The 23,366-nt window shown below is 36.0% G+C and overlaps 1 protein-coding gene and 1 non-coding gene across 6 annotated transcripts in view; both read left to right on the top strand.

Moving 5' to 3' along the window:
• Positions 1–22,800, top strand: part of rogdi (rogdi atypical leucine zipper) — a 55,928-nt gene extending 33,128 nt beyond the window's left edge. For 4 of the 5 annotated variants that reach the window (XM_089106239.1, XM_089106243.1, XM_089106241.1 and 1 more), the window contains 3 exons: positions 9,822–9,942; positions 13,723–13,932; positions 22,075–22,799. In XM_089106239.1, the coding sequence (XP_088962365.1) occupies positions 9,822–9,942; positions 13,723–13,932; positions 22,075–22,101 (358 nt within the window). In that variant the 3' untranslated portion in view covers positions 22,102–22,799. Of the gene's footprint in view, positions 1–9,821; positions 9,943–13,722; positions 13,933–22,074 lie in introns of all 5 variants that reach the window. The other variant, XM_089106244.1, reaches the window with a different exon arrangement.
• On the top strand, positions 19,493–19,579 carry TRNASTOP-UCA (transfer RNA opal suppressor (anticodon UCA)). Its single transcript has one exon. It is a non-coding gene; the product is annotated as a tRNA-Sec (tRNA).
• Positions 22,801–23,366: the final 566 nt, after the last annotated feature.

Genomic DNA, 23,366 nt, shown 5'->3' with positions numbered 1-23,366 from the left:
TACTGGGGAAAGACGCTGGGGAAGGAAGATAACTTTTTAAAATACGAAGCGCCTTATTTTGTTGCCTCTGAAGCGGAATTAAATGGGATCTGAAAGTATTCAAGTAAATAAGTGGGCAGTAATTTAGATAAGAATGAACAAGAGCGAAATAAATAGAACGCATAGCTTCGAACGGCAAAATGAATTTCATACGTTGCATAATACCCACGTTCCTTCCAAGCTTCAATCTTATACCATTTATATGCGGCTTCCAACTCAAATTTGAGTCAACCAGCACACCAAGGTAACGAATAATTTCAACACGTGATATATCCATACCTGAAACAGATGACTTAATCAACTTCAGACATGGAAGTGCCCGTGACGTACGATACCATAAACTTTACCGTGGCGAAAATACCATAAACTTTGTTTTTGAAGTGTTCAGAGCTAGCCTATTTGCCGTAAACCATGCTACTAGTCTATCGAATACTAGACTTAAATTATGTTTCGAAACCCGAATTGGGACTTACTGAAAAAACTATTCTTGTCAAGAAAATTTACAATCCTCACGTACAAACAACGTTCAATAATTTTTCCGAAAGCAGATAGAATAGATATGGGCCTATAGTTGGATGGATCTTTTATATCTCCCCCTTTGTGTAGTGCAATGACACGGGCGGACTTCATACATGAAGGGAAGATACCATTCTTGAAACAAAGATTAATTATGTGCACAAGAAAATTTACTATACTAGGCATAATCAATTTAAGCAAGTTCGTAGAAGATCCGTCGATTCCTTCTGAGTGTCCATTTTTGAGCTGATGAAGTACAAGCATCAATTCAGCAGACGAGACTGGAGTGAGGAATATGGATCGGTCAGTAGAAGAGGGTAGAAAACTTTTGAAATCAGCAGAATTTGGCGTTGATTTTTGGGAGGCCTCTTCCGACGTCTTTTCACCTATTTGAGCGAAGTGCGTGTTGAGCATGTTGGCGACGTTAAGTTTTCCTTTAACAGCTGTATCACCACCTGGGGGCATCATTTCGTCCGGAAAAGAATTCAACTTTTTTTTGCCGATACAATCGTTTATTAATGTCCATACCTTCTTAGGAGATCCATGCGCGCTATTAAATGCCTTCAAATAGTAGAGCTGTTTAGCAGACCGGGTTGAAGACATCGGGTTGAAGACATCGGACAAGCCACATTAAGTGCTGTGGTAAATTCGTTGACAAAATACTGTGAAGCTTGATTTACATCCTCGCAGTCTAAGCACGGAGAGGGGTCAATTTTAAGCAGCAGTTCATTCAACCGCTGAACAGATGTAGCATCAAGCCTTCTAGTTGTTTTGATCGGAGTCGCCGTTTGTCGCCCAGTTTTTATCTCCATCAAAAGCATAAAGTGGTCTGACGTGTCATCGATAATAACATGACACAAATCAAATTCTATATTTAGAAATATATTTTCGATTACCGTTGCTGTCGAGCTTACCACTCGAGTTAGAATACGACAAGCCGGGAGAAGCCCCAGCGCAAAAAAAAGTGTCAGAGAATCAACAGCGAAAGGTGAATATTGTGTAGATGGTAGGTAATGACTAGCATTACTTATATCAATATTAAAATCCCCACTGTACATAATCTTCTGACTTCGTTCGAGTGCAATTGAAGAAAATGCTTCCAGCTTACTTATTAAATGTTGCACCGAAGAGCTAGGTGGTCTGTAAAACAAACAACACAACACTTTTTCATTACCAAAATCAAGCTCGACAACCAAAAATTCAAACAACATTTCTTCATACATAGAATCAAAATCCGAAACAATCCTGTAAGTAATATCATTATGAATAAAAAAAACCAAGGCCTCCTCTCGATCTGTCATTCCTAGTCTTAGAAATAAAATTTTAACCATTAATATTCGCTAGGTGACTAGTCGACTCATTTAAGAAAGTCTCACATACAGCTAATACATCAACTCGGCAGCATGGAAGGAAAGAAGATAAATGGTCCAAACTACTCATCAACCCGCAACAGTTTAAACTCGCCAGCCTCACACTACCAGGAGAAACATGTCCATTAATCTCATTAGGGAGTAAATATTTGTTAATAGGGAGGGATCTAATAAAAATATCATATTCATCATCCGAAAAACCACAATCTGGAGAAATTTTTATTAAATCGAATGGGTCTCTCTCAAAATCTCTCAACCTACTCGATGTCCCATCACCAGCAGAATTAATCATAATCATTTTGACTTACCAAACCATCTGGTGGGAGTCTGTAGTGATGCGGTAATAAATCATCAACCAAACCTTGATGTGTAAGAGTACGCCACGTCTTGTTAAATATCTGATCTTCAACTGAAAAAAACACACGAGGCAAAACCAGAACCTTATTTCTTGACATTTGGAAAATAGAAAAAAAGAATAGCGACGATGAAGCATAATCTGGCATGGCAGACTTAACAAGTCGAAGTCGCATTGAGCACTGAACACAATAAGAAAGAAAAAAACAACGAAAAGAAAAAAACCAACACTGACTAGTGGTCATTTTCCCAATCATGACGCACACCAACCAAATGAACTTGTTTCATCTCTCGATCGCGGACGTATTTCATTAAACAAATAAAACAAATAATGGTCCGCGTATACACTACAAACAAACTAATTAATCTTTTCCCAGTCAGAAGAATCACTTTTTTTCACTTCTAGCCATAAGTTAATACCCTTATGACGCACTCTGGATGAAACGATAAGTTTCGACTCTTTCATTTCTTGTGCTTTCGAGAGTAGGGAGTTTCGAATCATGTTGAGAGCAGGGGGCAGGTCTGTAGAGATTATAATCCCACTACCTTTTAGCTTTTTAACATTGTTCATGATCGACAGGACATCACTCTCCGAGCTTAGTGAAATAAATACGGGGGACTCCTTGCGTCGGCTATTTTGCTTGCTGCGCCTATTTGTGATGTTTGCAGCCCGTGAAGAAATCCGATAGCACTTAGTCATAGATATGTCACTAGTTACACCCAGCTTTTCGCTAACTAATTTAATGACGCTATCTTCAACTTTCTTGTTAGGCTCTTCTGCCGGTAAACCATGCACAATAAGGTTCAGATGGCGATCTTTCACGTTGATAAGTAGTAGCTGTTTTTCCAGGGCCTGGTACTTGTCGACATACTCGTCGATAGTTTTCTCAAAGTTATTAAGCCTCACATCTCTGTCGGCAGCCTCCGTTCTCAGCGACGCGATCTCAGAAGTAATTCCGTCAAGCTTATTATTTAATTCTGTCTGCGTAGCAATAATAGAATCCAGTTTTCCGCTCAAAACTTTTCTGAACTCGTCGAACGATTTTTGCGTAACATTAGCCATGATAAATCTCGATGTTAATTGAGGTTTTAATGCCATTTACTAGGTTTCTTTTGGAATTTTCCCATCTATCTAAATCATTTTCCGAGATAACTTGGATTTGCACTAAACACATCCCCTTTTCTATTGTAATTGTATCATTTTCGTGATTATTAGTTACCCAAATAATACCTTCTCCTTTGTCGAAAGATATAATCTGTTCCTCACATAACCGATTTTCAGGAATTTCATTTGACGGGATCGCAAACCATATTTTAGATTTGCTATCTACTGATTCAATCATCTGTGATATTTGAATTCCTTACATCGTTTTGGGAGGGATCTTTGTTTTCCATATCGCGAACCCGTAATATTTCTCTTCACTATTATTGTCTATTAGATTCATACTGGCGCTATGCTGCGTCACTGCGGCATCTTGCGGCGTCACATTGGGTTTTACTATGTTTTTCCATAATTCCGCTATTTTCTTGATTTCGTTTGACCTATACTGTCGCATATCTCCTATTTTTATTTATCCAGATTCAATACACTTATTATTTAAATTTACTTCATCTCTGCAATGTCTCTCAGAATAATTGAACAAATTTCTGATTATGCCATGTTCTCCTTGTGAGACATGAGGTTCAAAAGATTGCGACCTTATACCGTCAGAAATTTTGTTTACTGTTACATTTTCTTCGTAACCTCTGTTACAATTTCTTAAGGTAGAATTTCCTTCTCCTACCTTGGCTGAGTAGACAAGCCTTTCGTTTTCTACGTCTTAATAGTACCTTATTAGACCTTAAAAAATTTGCGCCGATAATGGCTTCATACGGAAAGTTATCGCATATTATAAAATTCGTTAGAAAAGTTCTATTATCTCTTTTTACTTCTATGCGAATTGAACCTCTTGCATCCAATTTATGCCCTGTCACGCTAGTGAAATTGGGATTGTTAGGGTTCCTCTGTCGCCTAATATGCGGAGGCAACATATTAAATACGCATGAGTTTATAACACTATACGTGGCGCCAGAGTCAATCAAAGCTTTAAAGTAAACACTTGCTACAAAAAAAATCATTAAAAATAAGTAACTTGTTATTACTATCACTACAAGACGGTACTACTATCGGTTTGGACCTATAAAACATTCTAGGCGCCCTCTGGGTCAAATTTTTTCTTCTGAGGGGCCTGACGCCTTTCCCGCGGATTTATTTCGTACGTCGGTGTCTGCAATAGAGATTCAGACATGTGAGACTCCGTAGGCATATATATTTTATACATATTTGTCTGCCTCCTCCATGTCTTATTACAGTAGTTTCGATTTCTTGCGTCAGTGCCGGCTGCTGGCCTTGACTGTCAATGCCGTCGGCTTGAAAAATTTGTATTTCCCGTTGGCCAATTAACTATTGGCCGCCGGTTTGAAACAATTACATTTCCCGTCGGCAAATTTTCCGGATTTCTATATACCATTCTCGCATTATATTGGCTTTGGCGAGTATTTGGGTTTTCAAATCGGTAATTAATTTGTCTATTGGGGGGAGGATTGTACAAATTTGGTTGGTACGCGTTGTAAGGTACTGATTGCCGCAATCTTCCCTGGCTATAGCCTAGCGCACCACTGGCGCTAAAATTTGTTCTTCCGAATAAATGGTTGCCATAGTTTTGCGTACTACCGATAGCAATTCTTGGTGTGCGATTGGGGACATAACGGCACTCTCTCGCGGTGTTCCCAGGTCGATTACAAATATAGCATCTTATTATTGTAGGGTTATTTTCATAACTAAATTGTTTGACGGGCTGAAAATGTACTGTTTTCTTCCTAGCGGGTTCTTGCATTTTATTTCTTTGTGGCACTGGGGAGTTATCCCTTGAAAAGAAATTGGGAAACGCCTGATCGCCCTTGAAGGTCAGGTTTGCGTTTGATTCGCCTAGGCTATTTAATTTTGTTTTACTTTGATTTGCCACCATCATGTCGACTTCGATCAGTCGCCCTACCTCCTGAACTGCAAATCTAACGTCTGAATATTTTTGGATATTACCATTTTATATAGTTTTGGGGGTAGCCCTTGCAAAAAGGTATGTAGTATGACTTTTTCATATAGTTCTCCTGAACCTTCTCCGTATTTTGCTTCTACTGAAATCCGTCTATTATCAAGATATTCTCTTACGTTTTGTGAATGGTCAAAGCATACCATTCCGTGTTTTAATTTATTTGTGGAACTGGTTTCGATAAATCTATCTTTAAATGCCGCTAACAATTTGTCCACCGTATTTATTGGCAAGCTAGCGTCATCACCTATAGTATGTTCAATTTGCTTTAAGAAGGTTAAGGCCTTCCCTTTTAATCTTAATAGGAGCATGCCGACTAACGTTTCTAGCTCTGTTTTTGTTAATTCTACAAACTGGGCCAATTGGATATTAAATTCGTCGATATCTGTTTGTCCATTGTATTGTGGAATAGATTTTGCTATCTCTACATTCTTCGCGACCAACTTTTGCGCCATTAATAGTTCGCTTAATTCTTCTGACATTTTTGGTTTTGAATTAACTCAAAATAGTTTTTTTTTTCACTTAACCTATTCTGGGGGAGGCTAGTATCTCCTATGAGATATTTTAAAGGGTTTTCCTGTAATAGCTTAGCGATTATAGGCCTAATTACTTTTCTTATATGTCTGTATCTCTCCAATGATTAAATTTAAATTACAAAGTTTATAGCATAACTAGTTCGCATGTTTTCTCCAATTTCCGACCATGCCATATGTAGCGGTAAAAAAAAGACTGGACTGTGTTAATAAAGATTGACCGCGTCAAATGCAATATTATACTTGAATGCTGTGAACTTATACCTTATAAGTTCTCCGATAGCGCCACTTATAGCGCTAAAGACTGCGCCATATGTAATATTATTCTTTAAAGCTGTGGCGATTAAGATGCGCCAAATGTGGCAATGAAGTCTGGGGCCACAAATGTAATGCTATGATTTAAAGCGGTGTAGCGATCGCGCCAATCTCTGAAAGCGAGAAAACAAAATGCGTAGCTATAGTAGGTTAGAAATTGTCCAACTATCAATTTGGGAGCGTAACTTCGCTTCCTCGGGTTATCGCCATGTCGATTACCTCTAATGTTATGTAGAAATCCGATTCCTGGGAGCACTACCGATGGAGACCTACGAACTAATTACCTGCCGTGCGATTAGATACAAAAACATAAAATAAAACAAACACAATTAGAAAAGCAATAGTTTTATTGAGACTTACATTTAGGTGTACAACAGTGTTTCCCTGCAACTGACAACGACAAAGGCAAGGATAAAATTGGCTCTAAAAACAATGATGATGGCAACAGAGACAATCAATAATTATTGAAACGAAAAACAGTTTTTTTTTTCACTATATCACACAAATACAGCTTCTGCGCTCTACTAGCTTTTTCACGATTGGCCCAAGTCCTGTGGAGGGGGCCGCTACCTTGTACTTATGTTTTCAAACTCACTTTATTATGCTCACTAGCCTTCCAATAATTTGTTTTAAATATTTCTGATGATTAAACATTATAACTTAAGCTTCCTGTGAACTCTCTGTATCTAGTGATTTTTTTATTACCGATCTTCTCGGCGAAATTCAAAACCTAATAGCGTCGTTGAGGCTAAAATGTTTCTCTTTTCGCTGATTAAGAACTTTTCTTTTTGAAACGAGATTTAAACTTAATTAGAAGAAGCTTAATTTATGTCGGAGTTATCTTTAGAAAGAAGGAATTTTTTTTGTATTTTATTTATGTCACATACTACTCACGGTACAAATGGATACAATTGAAAGCTATGAAGATTATGCCCTAATAAGCCCTTAGTTACTTCACAACCGTTCCCAGAGGATGTCAATTGTAAGTAACCTCTGTAGTTAATTCAAAGTTACTATGGCTTACAACCTAGAATGCACCCAAAGACTTACTTTTTCTCATATTATTGTCCATAATATTGTCTCGCCTGCCAATAAAAAAAGTCAGGATTTATGAATGATATGTATATTTCCTTGATTTTAACGCTACACTTGTATTGTAGATGCAAAAATTGAAATGCTAAGAAATTGATTTGAAAAGCTTGTATCAAAACTAATTTGGTTTCAACTGTTAATACTGCTTCTTTGTATTTTTTGCCAGGCTTATATTACACATTAACTTACCCTTCGTGCGATGCTGCGATCTCAAAAGAAATGATATTCAAGGAAAATCCCCCCTCCCTAGAAAATTATACCCTACATAAAGCTCCTCTCCCCTGGAACTTCCCCCCTGATGCGGAGAATCCACCTTCCCTAACACGTTTTAACTGGAAAATTTTCCCCACAGGCAAAGTAACGACCGTATTTTTAAGTTTGAAAATATTCGAAAATTAGGATTAGTAACTTACCCATCGGGCGTTTTTGGATGATTAATATCCAGGAAATGTATATGATATCAATGGAAAAAGTAATTAATATCTAGAAAGTGTGAAAAAGGTCAACACAAGCAACTGTCAAGTATTTGTGGTCAGGGGTCCTTAGCGCAAAAAGTATAGAGGGACTTGGGGGGAATTTTGTACCTAAAACTTTGTTGTAGTCAATAACTTCTTAAGGTTTCTTGGTGATCGGATAATCAGTGTATTAATGCACAGGGTACGCATACAGACATGGACATACATTCGATTCAGTATGCATAGAAAGGATAACTGCTCTTCCGAGCTTGCATCTTTTCTAATTTCTAAAATTAGAAAACCCTTAAATCCTAATTTTGATTGTTCAGCCGCAATTTCTATTCTTGAAAATCAAATATTGTCCAACTCGAGAAATTACTAACGGGATGCATAAATGGCGCTAGTGTCATGTGTAATTTGATTGTTTCGACAAATGTGACTATAATGTAACAAAGGTCTTTCCTTGCTGAGTTGTCCATAAATTACTGAGAATCTACGTAAATTAGGTCTGTAGGTGCCGTCTTCGGGAAAGGGGGGGCGGGCTGGCAGCTGGGGTCTACAGATTATCTAAGCCGTTGGTTTTGAATAGCTGTGTTTTTTGTAGCTGAAAATAGTGTGTCATAGTTCTATCTACTTTCCCACTGTATTTCGCTATTCTTTTCAAACTTTCCGAAATCTGATGTTTTCCTTGTCACTTCTTGACCACTTTGATGCCCCCCCTCACCACCTGAAAAATATCCTGCGTGTGCGCCTGCTTTAGTTTTCTTTGCATAGATGAAATCTTGGCATCCAGTACTAGATTGATGTTTTAAACATAACATTGCTGGTGAAGGTAGAAACTTAAAATTTCGTATAATAAATATTGAAAGCATCGAAAAGGAAGAAGGCAATACTTATAGAAAGTGGAAAGGAAGAAAAAAAAAACTCTAGTTAGGTCTTTAAACACAATTTTTTTACCCCCCCCCCCATCGTGAAAACATGCAAGAGTAAAGGAAAGAGATAAGGCAACTACTGAACATTTTGGAATAAAATACCACTCCTTCCCTTCTGTTGTGTAAATTATACAAATTTACTTCCCAGTCGGGAAGTACAAATTTACTGCCAACCGTGGTAAACAAGCGTCCCAGTAAGAAGGGGGTTTTCTTAAAATAATTCCAAAGAACTATCGTCATGGAGGATGAATTGTGACATAAAAATACTTTGTTTGTGTTTTTTCTCCCTGACCCTGTGGTAGCACAATGAATTGATTCTCTGCTTAACAACACGGGGCCCAGGGTTCGATCACCGCTGCAACAAGGTTGGGCAATAGGATTGTGACCTATCCTTGTAGAAAAAAGCCCCAGAAACTGAAACGTCGATTGGACGCTATAGGCACCAGAAATGGCTCTGAAGGATCCTTATCTTATATCCTTTTTTCTCCTCTTCACCTTATACCCAATCTCTTGGTGCTCAGAGCATAGTGTGCTTGTGATAAAAACATGCATTTATATGTGTATATATTTCATTTCAGTACAGTTGAAGAGCGTTGAATGAAATCAAAGCACACTATGTTTATGCTGGTTGTCAAAAGGGTGCATCAGCAAAATCTCTGGAATGGATGAAAGTATTAAGTTGAAACTTTCAGGGCATGTCAAGAAAAGCTTGGAGTGCAAAGAGCCCCCCCCCTCCTCGACACTGACCAAAATTATGATACATCTACTTTGTTTAAAATAGTCAAAAGATCTAATAACTATTCTTCTGGAGATGCCATGCCCCCCCCCCTTCCTCAGCCCCAGCGAAAGTGTTGTAAATTATGCAATTTGCCTATTGTTTACATACAGGACTTATATTACAGGACTTATATCTTGAAGAGAGTGTCAAACTAAATTAAAAGATGCTATGCCAATCCAAGTTATCAATAGGGTGAACCTGCAATGTCCTCGGAACAGTTAATGGTAGGCTATTAAAATTAAACCTTATATCCTTTTTTTCTCCCCTTCACCTGATACCCAATCTCTTGGTGCTCAGAGCATAGTGTGCCTATGATAAAAACATGCATTTATATATATTTCATTTCAGTACAGTTGAAGAGTGTTATTCTGTATTAACAGAATGCCTGGTGTTGTTTGATCGATGTAAAAATGCTTTATTGATTCCTAAGAAGAAGACGATGGATGAACTATTAAATAGCAAAAATATGGTTTGTTGTTTTATTCTTTTTTCTTCTTTTTTTTGAAACAAGTTCGACCAGAAACCTTCCAAAACACCTATGCAAAACTATGAATGTTAGAAAAGATTATTTTTTTATTATTTAGCATGCAAAATATGAATAGAATGCAATCCACAAACAGTAACCCTTGGTAAATAGTGACGAAAATATATTATATATTAGAAAATATACTGAAAAAAACAGTAGAAACCGAAGTATTAAAAAAAAACAGTAGACACTAACACAGAATCAGTTACAAAAAACCTTCAAGGCTAGCTGCTAAAAAGACAAGATTAGCAGTGAAAGCTTCACCTCACTTTATTTACCAGTCCTGGTTGAACTTTGCTGAAGTAAGGATGCTGGGACTGTTTTAAAAATTTTCATTTTAGTTCTTATGGTTTGATGTTATTGTAAGTATCTTTTCTTTTCTATATTTATGTTTTGCTAAGGACGGCCCTTGGACATAGGGTCAAAATATTCATTAAGATATAGAATTCCACTTTCTGGCAAAAAGAATTCCATATTGTTGTTGTTGTGTTGATGTTTACTGAGTAGACTGAGAAACATAACAAAAAATGCTTTTCCCAAATCTAAACTCTTAATCCCCATACAACTTCTCATGCTGAATTCTTGAATGCAATCATAACCTTTCCATTGCCACTTTTTTTTTTCAGAAATGCTAGAACTTCTACCCAAAAAATTACAAAAAATCATTTATGTAAAACTGTGGGTTCTAGAATAAATCTAACGACGTTTTTACTTTACTATACACAACACGAAAAGGCTGGAATTTGCAAACTTTATTGGTCTGGCAAACACTGTGGAAGGTCTGCAAACACTATTTGCAAACACTTTGGAAGGTAACTTAAAATTGTCCAAAGCTAAAATTTGCTATCTTTGATTGAACTTTATATTTTAAATTCGAGTATGCAGTTGGTGTTTCCTTCGTCAACGGTTTTGAAATGTTATTTATTTATTATTTATTGCTATCAGTATGTAGAAAGCATTCGCATGTTGCGCAAACAAATTTTTAACAAACAAATATTTGATAGAAACGTATGTTTAATGCTAGAAACACAGAAAATTCAGCAAAACAAGAAAATACTTTAAGAAATATTAGGCAATAACAGTGGATGTTAACAGAAAAAAAATGTAGTTACAGTTTTCGATTTAGCGTGCAGAACATAAATAGGTTGAAATTCAACTCACAAACAGTGAATCATAATAAAATATGCCCGAATAGTCTAAAATCTAAAATACTTAATTTTGATAAAAAATTTGTACTGGATTTAAGAATGCAATCGGAAATTTTCCACCGCTTATGGTTTTTAATGAGGACGTTTTATTACCCTTTTCTAATGCCTGAAGCCCCAGGATAAAAAAATAAACTCAAAATATTATTTGGGCAAACCCTGGGTCTTATAAAAATGATATGTTTACATTTTTGTATTTAACAACAAAGTATTTAATCCTAATACAGGAGTGGATCCAGGGGCGAAATTAAGGGTCACGTGCCCCCTCCTCCAGAGAAAAAATACAGGGTCGAAGGGGCGAAAACTGCCGATGGAGGAGCTAATTTTTTATTGGTTACCCGCCTACCCCTCAAACATTCATTATTTATCCACCTTTGTTCTAATAGAACTTTTTATGCTGAATTCGATAAGGTAAGCAAAATTTTCTAATCGCCAGGTTTTTACATAGTTACTTTTTAAAAAAAATTTAGGGCCTGACGACCCACAGTTGAAAAGAAAAAACTTCGTTGTTTAAGAAAAATCTAATTGCATTTCCGAGCTTAGCAATAATATAATTTTTATATAATTGTAACATAGAATTTTATTTATGGTTTATAATTTTAAATTTATAATTTAACATAATAAAATTTTAAAAGAACTTTTTATACTGAATTCGAGGTGGCATCAGAAATTCCTATTGCCAGGTTTGCACAAGGCAACTTTTTAAATTGTTTAATGTCTGAAACTCCACAAGTAAAAAGAAAAAATCTAAAAAATCATTAGGCCAAATTCTGGATGTTACAAAATATTTCAATAGAATTCTTGGGTTTAGCAACAAAGTACATAGTTTTAATAAAACCTTTTATATAGAATTCGACAAAATTCCTGTTGCCAGGTTTGCACATGGTGACTTTGGAGACGAGAAGGACCGAAGCACCGAAAATAAAAATAAAGAAACCTCAAAATCATTAGGCCAAACCCTGGGCTCCATTTTTTTCTTTGGGGGGGGTCTCAAAAATAAAACACAAAGTTACAATATGCAAATCTAACAATGGGGAAATTTTAGATTATCTTCTCGAATCCAGCATGTAATGATGGAAAATTCAGCATAAAATGTTATAAAAAAGATCTAGGTATATTTTCGATTTGACAGCAAAATACATAATCTTAATAGATATGATTGCGAGAGGATAATTAGAATCTTCCTTTCGGCTGGTTATCAGATGGTAACTTTTTAAAGCTTTTTTTAAATACCACTATTCACTAACACCCTGGGTGTTAGATAATATCCATTTGCATTTTCTGATCTATTGACAAAATGCGTAATACTAATAGACCTTTGTACTTAATTAGAGAAGGTAGTCGTAATTTTCTCGTTGCCAGCTTTTCACATTACAACTTTGTGAAGTTTTAGTGTCTAGAAATCTAGAAATAAAAAAAAAGCCTCGAAAAATCATTAAATCAAAAGGTCTGATTTTATTTTTGGACTAAAATGTATAATTTGCACTAAAATGTAAAATTTTAATAAATCTTTATATCTTGAATTCAGGAACGTAACCAAATTTCCCACCTCCATATTTTTCATATGGTGACTTCTTGAAGTTCATTTTTTCAATGTAGTAAAATAAAAAGTAAAAATTCAAAGTCATTGCGCAAAGCCTTGAGTTTTAAAAAAAGGAGAAAGGAAACCTAATTTTATTTTGAATTTAGAGTGCCAAACTGGAATGGAAAATTTCAAGGACAATAATTTTATATTTAAAAAAAAATCGAAACATCCAAATTTTACCAACAAATATTAGCCTATTGATTAACAAAGCCCGAGTAATATCTAATTGATTCTACGTATTACTTCATGCTTGTATGTTCTATATTTTGCAAATTTGTTTTAAAGACATTTGTAATTATACAATACATCTCGAATTACAGAATTCTTCAATGTTGTTAGATTTGCAATTGTGCATGCTAACGCTAAATACCATGGAAGCCCACTAAATTTTTAAATATTGTAATTCGTACCAATTTATGATATTTGGCATAGCCCCTCTCAGCATTACGCTTTGCCCTTCGGAAACCATAATAAGAAAAAGAAATAATTCAAATATTTAAAGAGAAATATAACTGCAAAACAATGTTTATTCCAAGGCCGTATCCAGGGGGGGGGGGTTACCCGGTTGGAACCCCCCCCCCAAAAAAAAAAAATTTTCGACGGAGTCGAAAATAAGTCGAAAATTAGTAAAACCTAGGTAAAAATTAGTAAAATTAGTCGAAAACTGAGTCAAAAATTAGTAACCCCCCCCCCCCGAAAAAGTAAAAAATTAGTAAAACCCCCGCCCCCCCCCCCCGAAAAAAATCCTGGATCCGCCCTTGGTTTATTCTATTTGACTTCATTCCATAATATTTCGTCATTCTATTTGATTGGAGGTAGAAACTTCAAAAAAATCTTACCTGGTTTGGCTGTAGATCTATTCCTGGGAGTTTCATTCACATACTCTAACAACTCCCCGAATTAGTGAAAATCAGTTCTTTACTCTTTTTTTAGAAGTCATTATCACCAAGTCTGCCTGGAGACTTAGCAATTAGTTTTTACCTACAAGGAACAAAAATTGTTTTCTCAGTTTACCATCTGACTCAGTCTGTTCACGGAGTTAGGTTTGAAACGATGCAAGGCGAGGCAACCGTTCCTTGGACCTCAAAAGTTCTCAGCTTACTACATCTTGGATCTCAAATTGGACAACAGATGAAAGATAAGGTATTTTTATCTGGTATTATATCTTTATAATAATTGACTATGTCTGCAAATGCTAGCCCTGATGCAGTAAACATTTAGATAAGGCCCACTCACAATGAGATTTTACTAATACCAAGGTTTAGCTAGTGCTATTTTCGGGAATCAGCTGAAACCAAACCCATTGACAGAAGAGATTTACCCAGCGTCCTGAACCGGGTCGAGCCAAAACTAAAGTTCAGTCTATTTGAACCTAGTTAATGGCAAGTCAATCATTAGTTTTCATAAAACTTTCTGATTGGCTAATGCTCGAGCCCTACCCAGCTTAATAAAAAAAGTGCAAATAAAATAAATAGAATAATTGTAGTCCTGCTGTGGCGCAGTGAGCTTGACCTCAGTTTGGTAATACGGGACCCAGAGATCGAACCTAGCTGCAGCAACATAGTACACGGCTAGGAATTGGATTCCGTTGATGAGATTATGCGAGAGCGTCTCCATATGAATCCAAATAATATTCATAATGGAAAAGTGGAATAAAAAGGCAGTGAAATTTTGGGAGGAGCTAATGCAGCTGATCAGAGCTCAAGAACATTTTTTTGAGAAGAGAAACAAGGACTACATGAAATCCGAGGTAAAGACAAATACATGTGACTAGGGCCGTATCCAGGATTTTTTTAAGGGGGGGGGTACAAAAGAAATAAAAAAGGATTTTGTACGGGTCAGACAGAGACAAAGTGGTCACACCGGGTAATCCCCCCTCCTTAATATGAACGGACGGACCACAATAAGTCTCATTGTGAACGGGCCTTTGCAGGTATTCCAGATATTGTAGACACTTAACAAAGATTAACTAATCTCTTAAAAACTAAAATAGATTACTTAATCGATATTTTCCCCTTGTCTGTTCTTCTCTCAATTTTTTTTGAGTTTCGCCTATCCTAAGTTGTCTACATTTTTTGGTCGATCGTTTTTTCTTACTTTGTTTTCACTTAGAAATGATTCAAGTTAAAAAAGTGGCATTAAAAGGACCTAAAAGGATAAGGTACTGATAGCGTCGTAAATGAGTTTCGGAAATGTTGTGGTTATGAAGTTAGAAATAAGATATTGAAGATAATTAAAAAGTGGAATTCTCTAGTGCTCTTAGAAAAACTTTAATGACAATAAAATTATCCTTTATAAAAAAAGAGGATAAGAGTGAGTGTGGTAATTACATAGAGGCATTTATTTGATTTTTACAGGAAGCAAATTATGTAGTATACTGATACCTATGAGACTAACAGATGTTGCAGATGAAGCTTTAAGAGAGGACAGTTTGTTTCTAGAAAGGGAAGAGGAACCATACTTTGTTTCTAGAACCATACTTTTACTCTTACATATGCTTGGTGTTTTGTAGACGGAATCTCTTGGGCTAGTTGTAGATAATCGTTTATAAATCGTCAAAGCTAGTTTCTTGTCCAGGACCAAAGCGGAAATCGGCTTTCGAACAACTCGGAGATAACAGAACGTTGACAGCAATACTTCGAAAAGCTGCTTAACCAGTTCTCTGCTATGGTTCCAGATTACCACGAACTGTGTTCCCCCGCTCGGGTGGAAGAAGAGACATCCAGCAAATGAAAATATGGATGATTCCCGTCAAAGTCGACCTGAAACTGCCCGGTGGATTCAAAAGATATGGGAGGACAAGAGACAGGTCTTGATCTCAACTGGTGGAGCCATTCGCGAAAGACAGGCAATCTTATCACGCCACTATGACGAAATTGTATGACATCAGGGAATACTAACACTAGTACCCTACAATAAAAACAAGTAGTTTAGGTAATTTCTTAACTGACAGTGTGTCAAATACTGTATTAAAGTGTACAAAAACTGGTTCGATTCAGCTGTCAAGGGGTATAATGAAAGAATGATTAAGATGTAGAGGCCGTACTAACCAGATAAAGGATGATAGGTTGCTAAAGGTTATGCTTTTTTGGCCATCCATCTAGGGCCGAACATAAAACAGGTCGTTCCCAAACGGGTGGGGAGAGGTCAATAGAAACGGTTTGAAGGAAATAGGAGCTTTATAAGAAGGAGTTGAAACTTGAGCAGATTGAAGGGAAGGTGGAGTCTGCCCTGCTCTTCTGGCCTCAGGCGGATTGATGCTACCATGAGTTATTAGTAGCAGCTATAGTAGTATTTGCTTAAAATAAAATCGATGAGCTTTAAGGCGGGGTGGGAGTTTAAGCACCTCTATTTTCATTTACAGACCCTTGATTCCTTGTTCAAGTTGGGTCTTAAATGAGCGGAAATAAGTTTTATCATCATAGAAAAATTCAAAATTATTCATATAAGTTTTTGTATTGATCAGGTATTTGACCACAAGTTTATTTAGCTCCAAGTTATTTTACAGCTTATTATTGAAAATACATTTAGAATAAAAAGTAACTTCCTAGTTAGTCTGTCTTTCTTAACTAATCAATACTTTATGGCTCTTATTCGTTATTTATTTAAAAAAGTTACGTAAGAAACCAGACAGTACTATTAATGAATAAATGAAACCAAAATCGAACTGAAATTAAAATAAATAATCACTTGAAACATATAGGTAAAGGATACTTATATAGATGAGTAAATAACGAGTAAATTTTAAAATGAATATTCAAGTCAAGCTTAAAACAGACAGAAATTACTACAAACAGGAGTAGGGCTACTACCTCCCCCTCTAAACATTCTAAAGGCGTCATTTGCGTTTTATTGAAAACTATATCCAGTGTTTTTTTGTTTTTTTCCAAAACGTCAGCGAAAAATGAACAATTAAATCGCTATAATAATCAAGATGACTGGAAAGAACTAATGAAAGAAAAAAGAACTGAATATTAAATATATAATAATATTAATCTTGGAAATTTCTCAGCAATTCAAGATTTTATTTAACAGCAGTTTTTTATTTTTCAATAAAGAAAATATTGTCCTTTATAAAGAAAAAGATTAAAATATAATTTGTTTTCGGTAAAGCGCAAATGACGCAGCAGTCTTTAGAAGGTCTAGAGGGGAGCAGATGCCCTTTTCTTGTTTGCAGGAATTTCTGTCAGTTTTAGGTTGGACGTAGGTATTCATTTTAATGTTTACTCATTTCAGGATTTATTTATTCAGCTATGTCAGAATTTGTTATAATAATATTAATAATAGTTTATTTCAACCCTCTTTTCATACATGAAATGCACTTAGAGGATTACAATAATACAGAAAAATAAAAGAAAAATGGAAACAATAAACAAGAAAAAACTTGCAAAAAAAACAAATAACATCTCAGCTACGTAGGCAACACAATTGACTTAACTTGACTTTTATTTAACGAAAACATACGCATACATTTTATAAAAAGGAGATGAGATGACTCTCATAAAGTTCCCTTAATAAAAAAATGATAGGAAAAATAAATTACAATTCCTGCTAACACAACTCCAAAAAAGAAAAGAAAAATTGATAAGAACATAACAATTTTTAAAATAAATTTAAAGAAGAAAAAAAAATAACAAGAAGAAAACATAACTTAACTATCGACTCACGGAGATAGGGATGGGATTTACTTAGCAATTTATAAATAAATCAATAATACAATCATTCCCCGCTACTGTAGGCCGAAAGGACCATCTTTTTCAATTTAATTTTATATGTGCAGAGTGACGGTGGTTCACCTACTAAGTCAAATAACTTGTATTTATTTGCAATCTGAGAAAGTTGATATCTTAAACTTAGTCTTGATCTCTCATTTTTAACAAACGGGAAAAGAAACTTAATCCTAGCTCTTGATAAATGGCTATGTTTATTTTCAACCAAAAGCTTCATACTATTGAAAAAATGATCTTTATGTTGGATCTCCAAAAACCATATGACCAAATTAAGGTGAAAAATTTGTTGTAAATCAAGAATATCAAGAAATAGAAAAGATGTTTCAGTTTCAGATAATTGTTCTGTCGTCCTAGGGTGTGTTAAAAATGGTCCAGGATTCTTATTGATTTATTTTAAACAATTTGGAGTCCTCGTAAATGTGAAGGGAAAGTCAACATCCAAACGCTCGGGCAATACTGGAATGCTGGGGCAATTCAATTAACGAAAAATATAAAGTTCTCATGATTTGGTATGGAAACAAAAACTTCAATCTATGCAAACAACCGAGCTTTCTTGACACTGTTGCTTTAAGTTTACTAATATGCGCCTTAAACGACAGAGTTGAATCAATATAAATACCTAAATATATAAATACATCCACTTTTTTTATGGAGGAAGCTCCAATATTAATAATTTGAAATGGCACACGCTTCACTGACCTCGAACTTCTCCCAAAAACCATAAATTCCGACTTCTCTAAATTAGGTATTAATCGGATAGCATGAAACCAAGAATTTACATTCAAAGCAACAGTCTCCAGGGACAATCGTAGGTCCTCCTCGTTGCTCGCCTTCAAACTAATTGCTGTATCATCCGCAAACAATATTGGTAACTCATCACCTGAAGGCATGCAATTTGGAAGATCATTAAGATCAATTAAGCTGTACAATTAAGTTGAAAGTCGACAATATTTTCTCGACGCTTGCGGAACCTGTCCACAAGCTGATCGATTTTTGAAGAAATATCAAAAACACCATATCTACTCGAAATGTACCGGTTGCTAGTCCAAAGTGGCGACTGCAGAAGATGTTTGCAAAAACGGAAGAATAAAAATCTAATTTTCTTCTGCTCAAATATTGAGAAAAACTTTACAAAGGGACCAAGAAGAAGACATGCGGTGCGGAAAAAGCGTTGTAAAGTCTGCCTAGGGTTATTTTGTGTTTGATGTGACTATTTTTTTTTTCAATTTCTGGTCATTCTGGTCATTCATCCATTGATAGTAATTTCTTGTCGTATCAAGTTTGAATTATTACACGACTTTATTTCTGCTCGTCTTAAGTTTTCATACGGCTCTTAACTTTCTTTGAGAAACTCTTTTTTTGTTTTTCAGTGTAATTTCTGTGCGTTTTATCCTCAAAGTTTTATTATTGGTTAATATTTTGATTTTTTTTTTTTTTTAATTTACTGTAATTTTGGCAACCGGGGTGCACACAGTGTTTTTAGATTTAGTGGACATTTCCTGAAAATTTCATACTTAATACGGTTAGCTGTCCCTGACATATTGCACAGACGCCCTTTTTACAGCATGGATGCACATAGTGTCTTTTGATTTAGCTCATCATTCCCTGAAAATTTCAACTTATTACCCATAGCCGTTCCTGAGATACTGCAAATGTACCTTTGTGACAACCTGAACACATTCAATTTGGTACGCGCTCACACATTCTTTTGTAATTGACTCCCTGAAGAAAAAAAGAGATGGCGCTTTTGAATTTAATCCACATCTTGTATAAAAACAAGGAAGTTTAGACCGTGTGTCAAAATCTGTCTAATAATAAATATTTTGTAACAAAATTTTTGCAAGATGTATACATATTTTTTCAAATGTGACATTTTGTTGTGCTGGAAGGTGAGAGTTTACTTTTTCTGTAAGGAAGGAATATGAACATTGGAAAAATTTGACTATATATAGTAATTCTGCACCTTACATATTGCCCAGACGAACCTCGGTGGTCCGGGGTGCGGGCTTCAAACCCGTAGCTGTTTAGCGACAGAGTGGTTCGATTCCACCTTCTGGGCGGTCAGATTAGTGCAAAATTTTTTTTTTAATCGAAAAGAGCATTTCCTTTTCAAAATGGGGTTTAGGACACTTTGATCCACGGTGGGGATTGTTTTGAGGCTGTGGAAATGGGTGGGCCCTGCCCTAACCCCACCGAAAAAAACACTAAAGAACCTCAAGGTTTGAATATCTTTTACAGAAAAGGTATGTTAGATTCATACAATTCTCTTAAGTTGGAGGTAATCAAAGGCCTCGATGAAACTCGGTGTTGTGGGTATTAAATTTGTTGCTGTTTGGCGAGATAGCGGTTCGATTCCACATTATATGCAGTCAAATGAATGGAAATAATTTTTTTCTCAGAAAAAGGAAAAGGTATTTTCTCTTTCAAACAAGGATTTGAACAGCTTTATTTATAAATGAGATTGTTTTGAAGGCTGTATCCACCGGATAGGTGTAAAAAACTTAAAAATGTGAACACTCTTTACAGAAAATGCATATTAGGTTTGCAAACTTATTTAAGTTGGAAGGGATCACAAATTGCCCAAAACCGTTATATACCTAGGTGTTCAGTCAAACAGGAGCTTATGTCCTTCAATCAAAAGATTTGGAAACTGGTAGTTTGAAAAATGGAGCTTTGACTTCCGTAAATTGACCACAATGATAGCTCACCAGAGCCTTTTTGTGCAGGATTGCCACTCCTTGGGATTTTCCCCTAGGTCTTGGGGAAAGTATATTTTAAGAATTATCGTAAAAAATTACTGCTAGAAAATCACTGAAACGCCAAGCCGCCTGAGGCCAACACAGCTACCCACGCTCCTTCTCCTTCCCAATCTATTCAAAGCCTCTATCTTTATACCCTCCCAAGAAATTTCAATTTCCCCAATTCCTTCCTTGCGACCTTCTCCGCCCCATTCGGGGATGACCTGGTTTTCGTTTGGCCCTAGATGGTTGGCCGATAGGGATGATCTTAGTCAATCTGTCATCCTTCATCCGCAGAACGTTGCCCTAGTCATCTCAACCTTTCTCTCATTATAGCCCTAGAAAGCGAGATAGTAATCTTGGGATTTTGCTAAATTATTACTTTAAACTCTGTATGGAACGATTGAAACTACTTTTTATGGTAATATTCCTCGACCATTAAACATTGCTATACATTGGCTTTTGATCCTTACGAAATTTTGAGACATTTACGACTTTTCTTATAATTACTTATATTGTTCATGTATTTCCCCCTTTTTTTTAATTTGTCCCTTCAAAAAAAAATTGAGTCTCAGTCTGCTACACAACTCTTTGGTTAGTTGTGATAGATTAAAATTTCTACCACCCTCTCTTACCCTTTCTTTGGAACCATAAATTTGAAGATAAAATGCTAAATGTAGTCTCTTCAATACCTTGCTCTTTACGCTAAAGTTTGACTTTTTATCCCAATTCTATAAGAGCGACTCCTGAAACAGAAGTGCCCTTAATAGAATCAGAAGCTTTTTTTAAAGTACTAAACAACTTTAGCGTAAAGGGCGAGGTATTGAAGAGGGGGTAACCCCCCTCATTTCTGTTCGCTTAGTTTGAATATTGACCCTTACTTCCAGTTGAAAAAAAGTTGTTTTTTTTTTAAATCAAAATCAAAGATTAAACTTAAGGACAAACAATTATGGAAACGAAATTGTAAGTGATTCCTCATGCAGAGTTTTATGCCATTTTCGAAAAAATGATTCTAGGTTTACATTCACTATTTTTTCTTCTTTTTTTTCGACTCTGGGTAATTTGCATCAGATAATTGTGCTTTCTGATTATTTGTCGATAAATATGTGTTCAGTCACTATTAATATGGTCCTACTTATCGAAAAGGAGCCGAAGCGAATCGAAGCCGCTATGGAAAAAGTAGGAAATCCACCGGAAAACAAAAATTCTTATTTACGATGCACTTGTCCGATCAGTTTTACTGTACGGCTGTGAAACGTGGCCCTTAAAAGTCACCGAGGCACACGCCCTCAACACTTTTGAACACAGATGCCTGAGGAGCATATTGGGGTTACGACTCAGCGACCGAATCCCAAATACGATCATCTGCCAACGATGTGACCAGAAGTACGACATCACATCTATCATTTGACGCCGCCTTCTGTCCTGGTTCGGCCATGTTTGCCGAAGACCGGCTGTGACTTTCACAAATCAAAGCCTACGCTGCAAACCAGCACCTGATTGGAGGAAACGACATAGAGGACAAGCCAAAACTTGGCTTAACACAGTCAAATCTGACCTCGAGCCAATTGGCGGTTTCTGGAGACATGGTCGCAGATGGGACCCTTCATGGCTTGAAATTATCGCCCCATTAACCCAAGACCGTAACCTGTGGAATTCAACAGTCTGCCAGATCCTGTCGCCAGGGAGAGCTACATAGCCTGTATCCTGATCCAAGTACAAGTAAGTAAGTACTTATCGAAGTATAGACAAAAACATCTTCTTTAAGGGAGTGTTTTTTTTAACTCCTGTATGTTCCTTACTACTTTTTTTTTTAGGTTGACATATTCTTAAACAAAGGATAATACAGAAGCTCGCTCTGTTACGATGTTGATCTCATATTGTTTTATTGGAAAAATTGTGTATGTTGTTTGTTTTAGGTTTTGGTAGGTAATTTTTTTTCCTCAAATTTATTTTGTGGTTAGCTGCTAGGAAAATGATATTCATAATTTGTATTGGTATTTAGTTCTGAAAAATTATACCCATTGTAAGCTCCTTTTAGCCTGTTTTTTTACTTTTACAATTAATATTGGTTTTGTCTGTAGTATTGATTACTGATGTTGCGTCTCTTTTTTTTCCTTTTTTTTGGGTTTACGTCTTTTATTGAGAAGTAAAATATTTATGGGAAAAAATAATTTTCTTATGAATTCGAAAGTAAAATACACGAGTCCGAAAGCTCACAGGTTTATGTTTTTGCGCCTAAAATGTGATGTTTTTCTTTTCTTTTTGGCTCCCATTATGTTTTTTTTGTGAGTGTTTTTTATTTTTATTTTTTTTACCGGAGTGACCTATCAAACCTATCAAACGTTTTTTTTTTAGCTTCGACAGCGCGATTTTACAATTATACAGAACTGTGGACAGATAACTGTCCTTCGTGTGATCCAGATTGTTTCTTTCTTTTATCCTTTCTTAGCCATTAAACGAAAAAACAAGTTTTTTCAATTGAAAGCAAGGAGCAAGCTTAAAACGATCAGAAATTATTATGTATAAGAGAGGGGTTGCCTCCTCGTCAATACCTCGCAATTTACGCTAAAGTTCGAATTTTGTCCTTATCATTTAAGAATGACTCCTGAATCACAAAGGCCGTTTAATTAGAATAAAAAGCTCTTTTAAAAGTACAAAAAAAAACTTTAGCATAAGGAGCAAGGAATTGACGAGGGGCGACCCCCCCCCTCATATACATAATAATTTCTGATCGTTTTAAGTTTTAATTTTGCTCCTTATTTTCAGTTGAAAAAACTTGTTTTTTTATTTAGTTTCTGATCGTTTTTTAAATAATGCTGGGAAGTCCGGCTCCCCCTCCATGAAAAATTCCTTCATGGAAAGGTCCTCCCACGTTCCCCCGTCCCCTCCACCAGAAAAATCCCCCCTGAAAACGTCTGTGTACTTCCCAATGTCCAATACTGTATGTAAACCATGGGCAAAGTGCATAACTTGCAGCTCCTTCCCCGGGGACTGTGGAGGTTTAAGTCATCATCAAAGACATAGTTATTAGATTTTTCGACTATGCTAAAAAAAAATGGCTATCTTAAAATTTCGATCGGGTGACTTTGGGGAAAAAATGAGCGTC

The sequence above is a fragment of the Artemia sp. Qi Xiang Cuo genome, chromosome 20 (genome assembly GCF_049724085.1).
Source record: "Artemia sp. Qi Xiang Cuo chromosome 20, ASM4972408v1, whole genome shotgun sequence".
NCBI classification, from domain to species: Eukaryota; Metazoa; Arthropoda; class Branchiopoda; order Anostraca; family Artemiidae; genus Artemia; species Artemia sp. Qi Xiang Cuo.
This window is presented reverse-complemented; position numbering and strand designations above follow the sequence as displayed.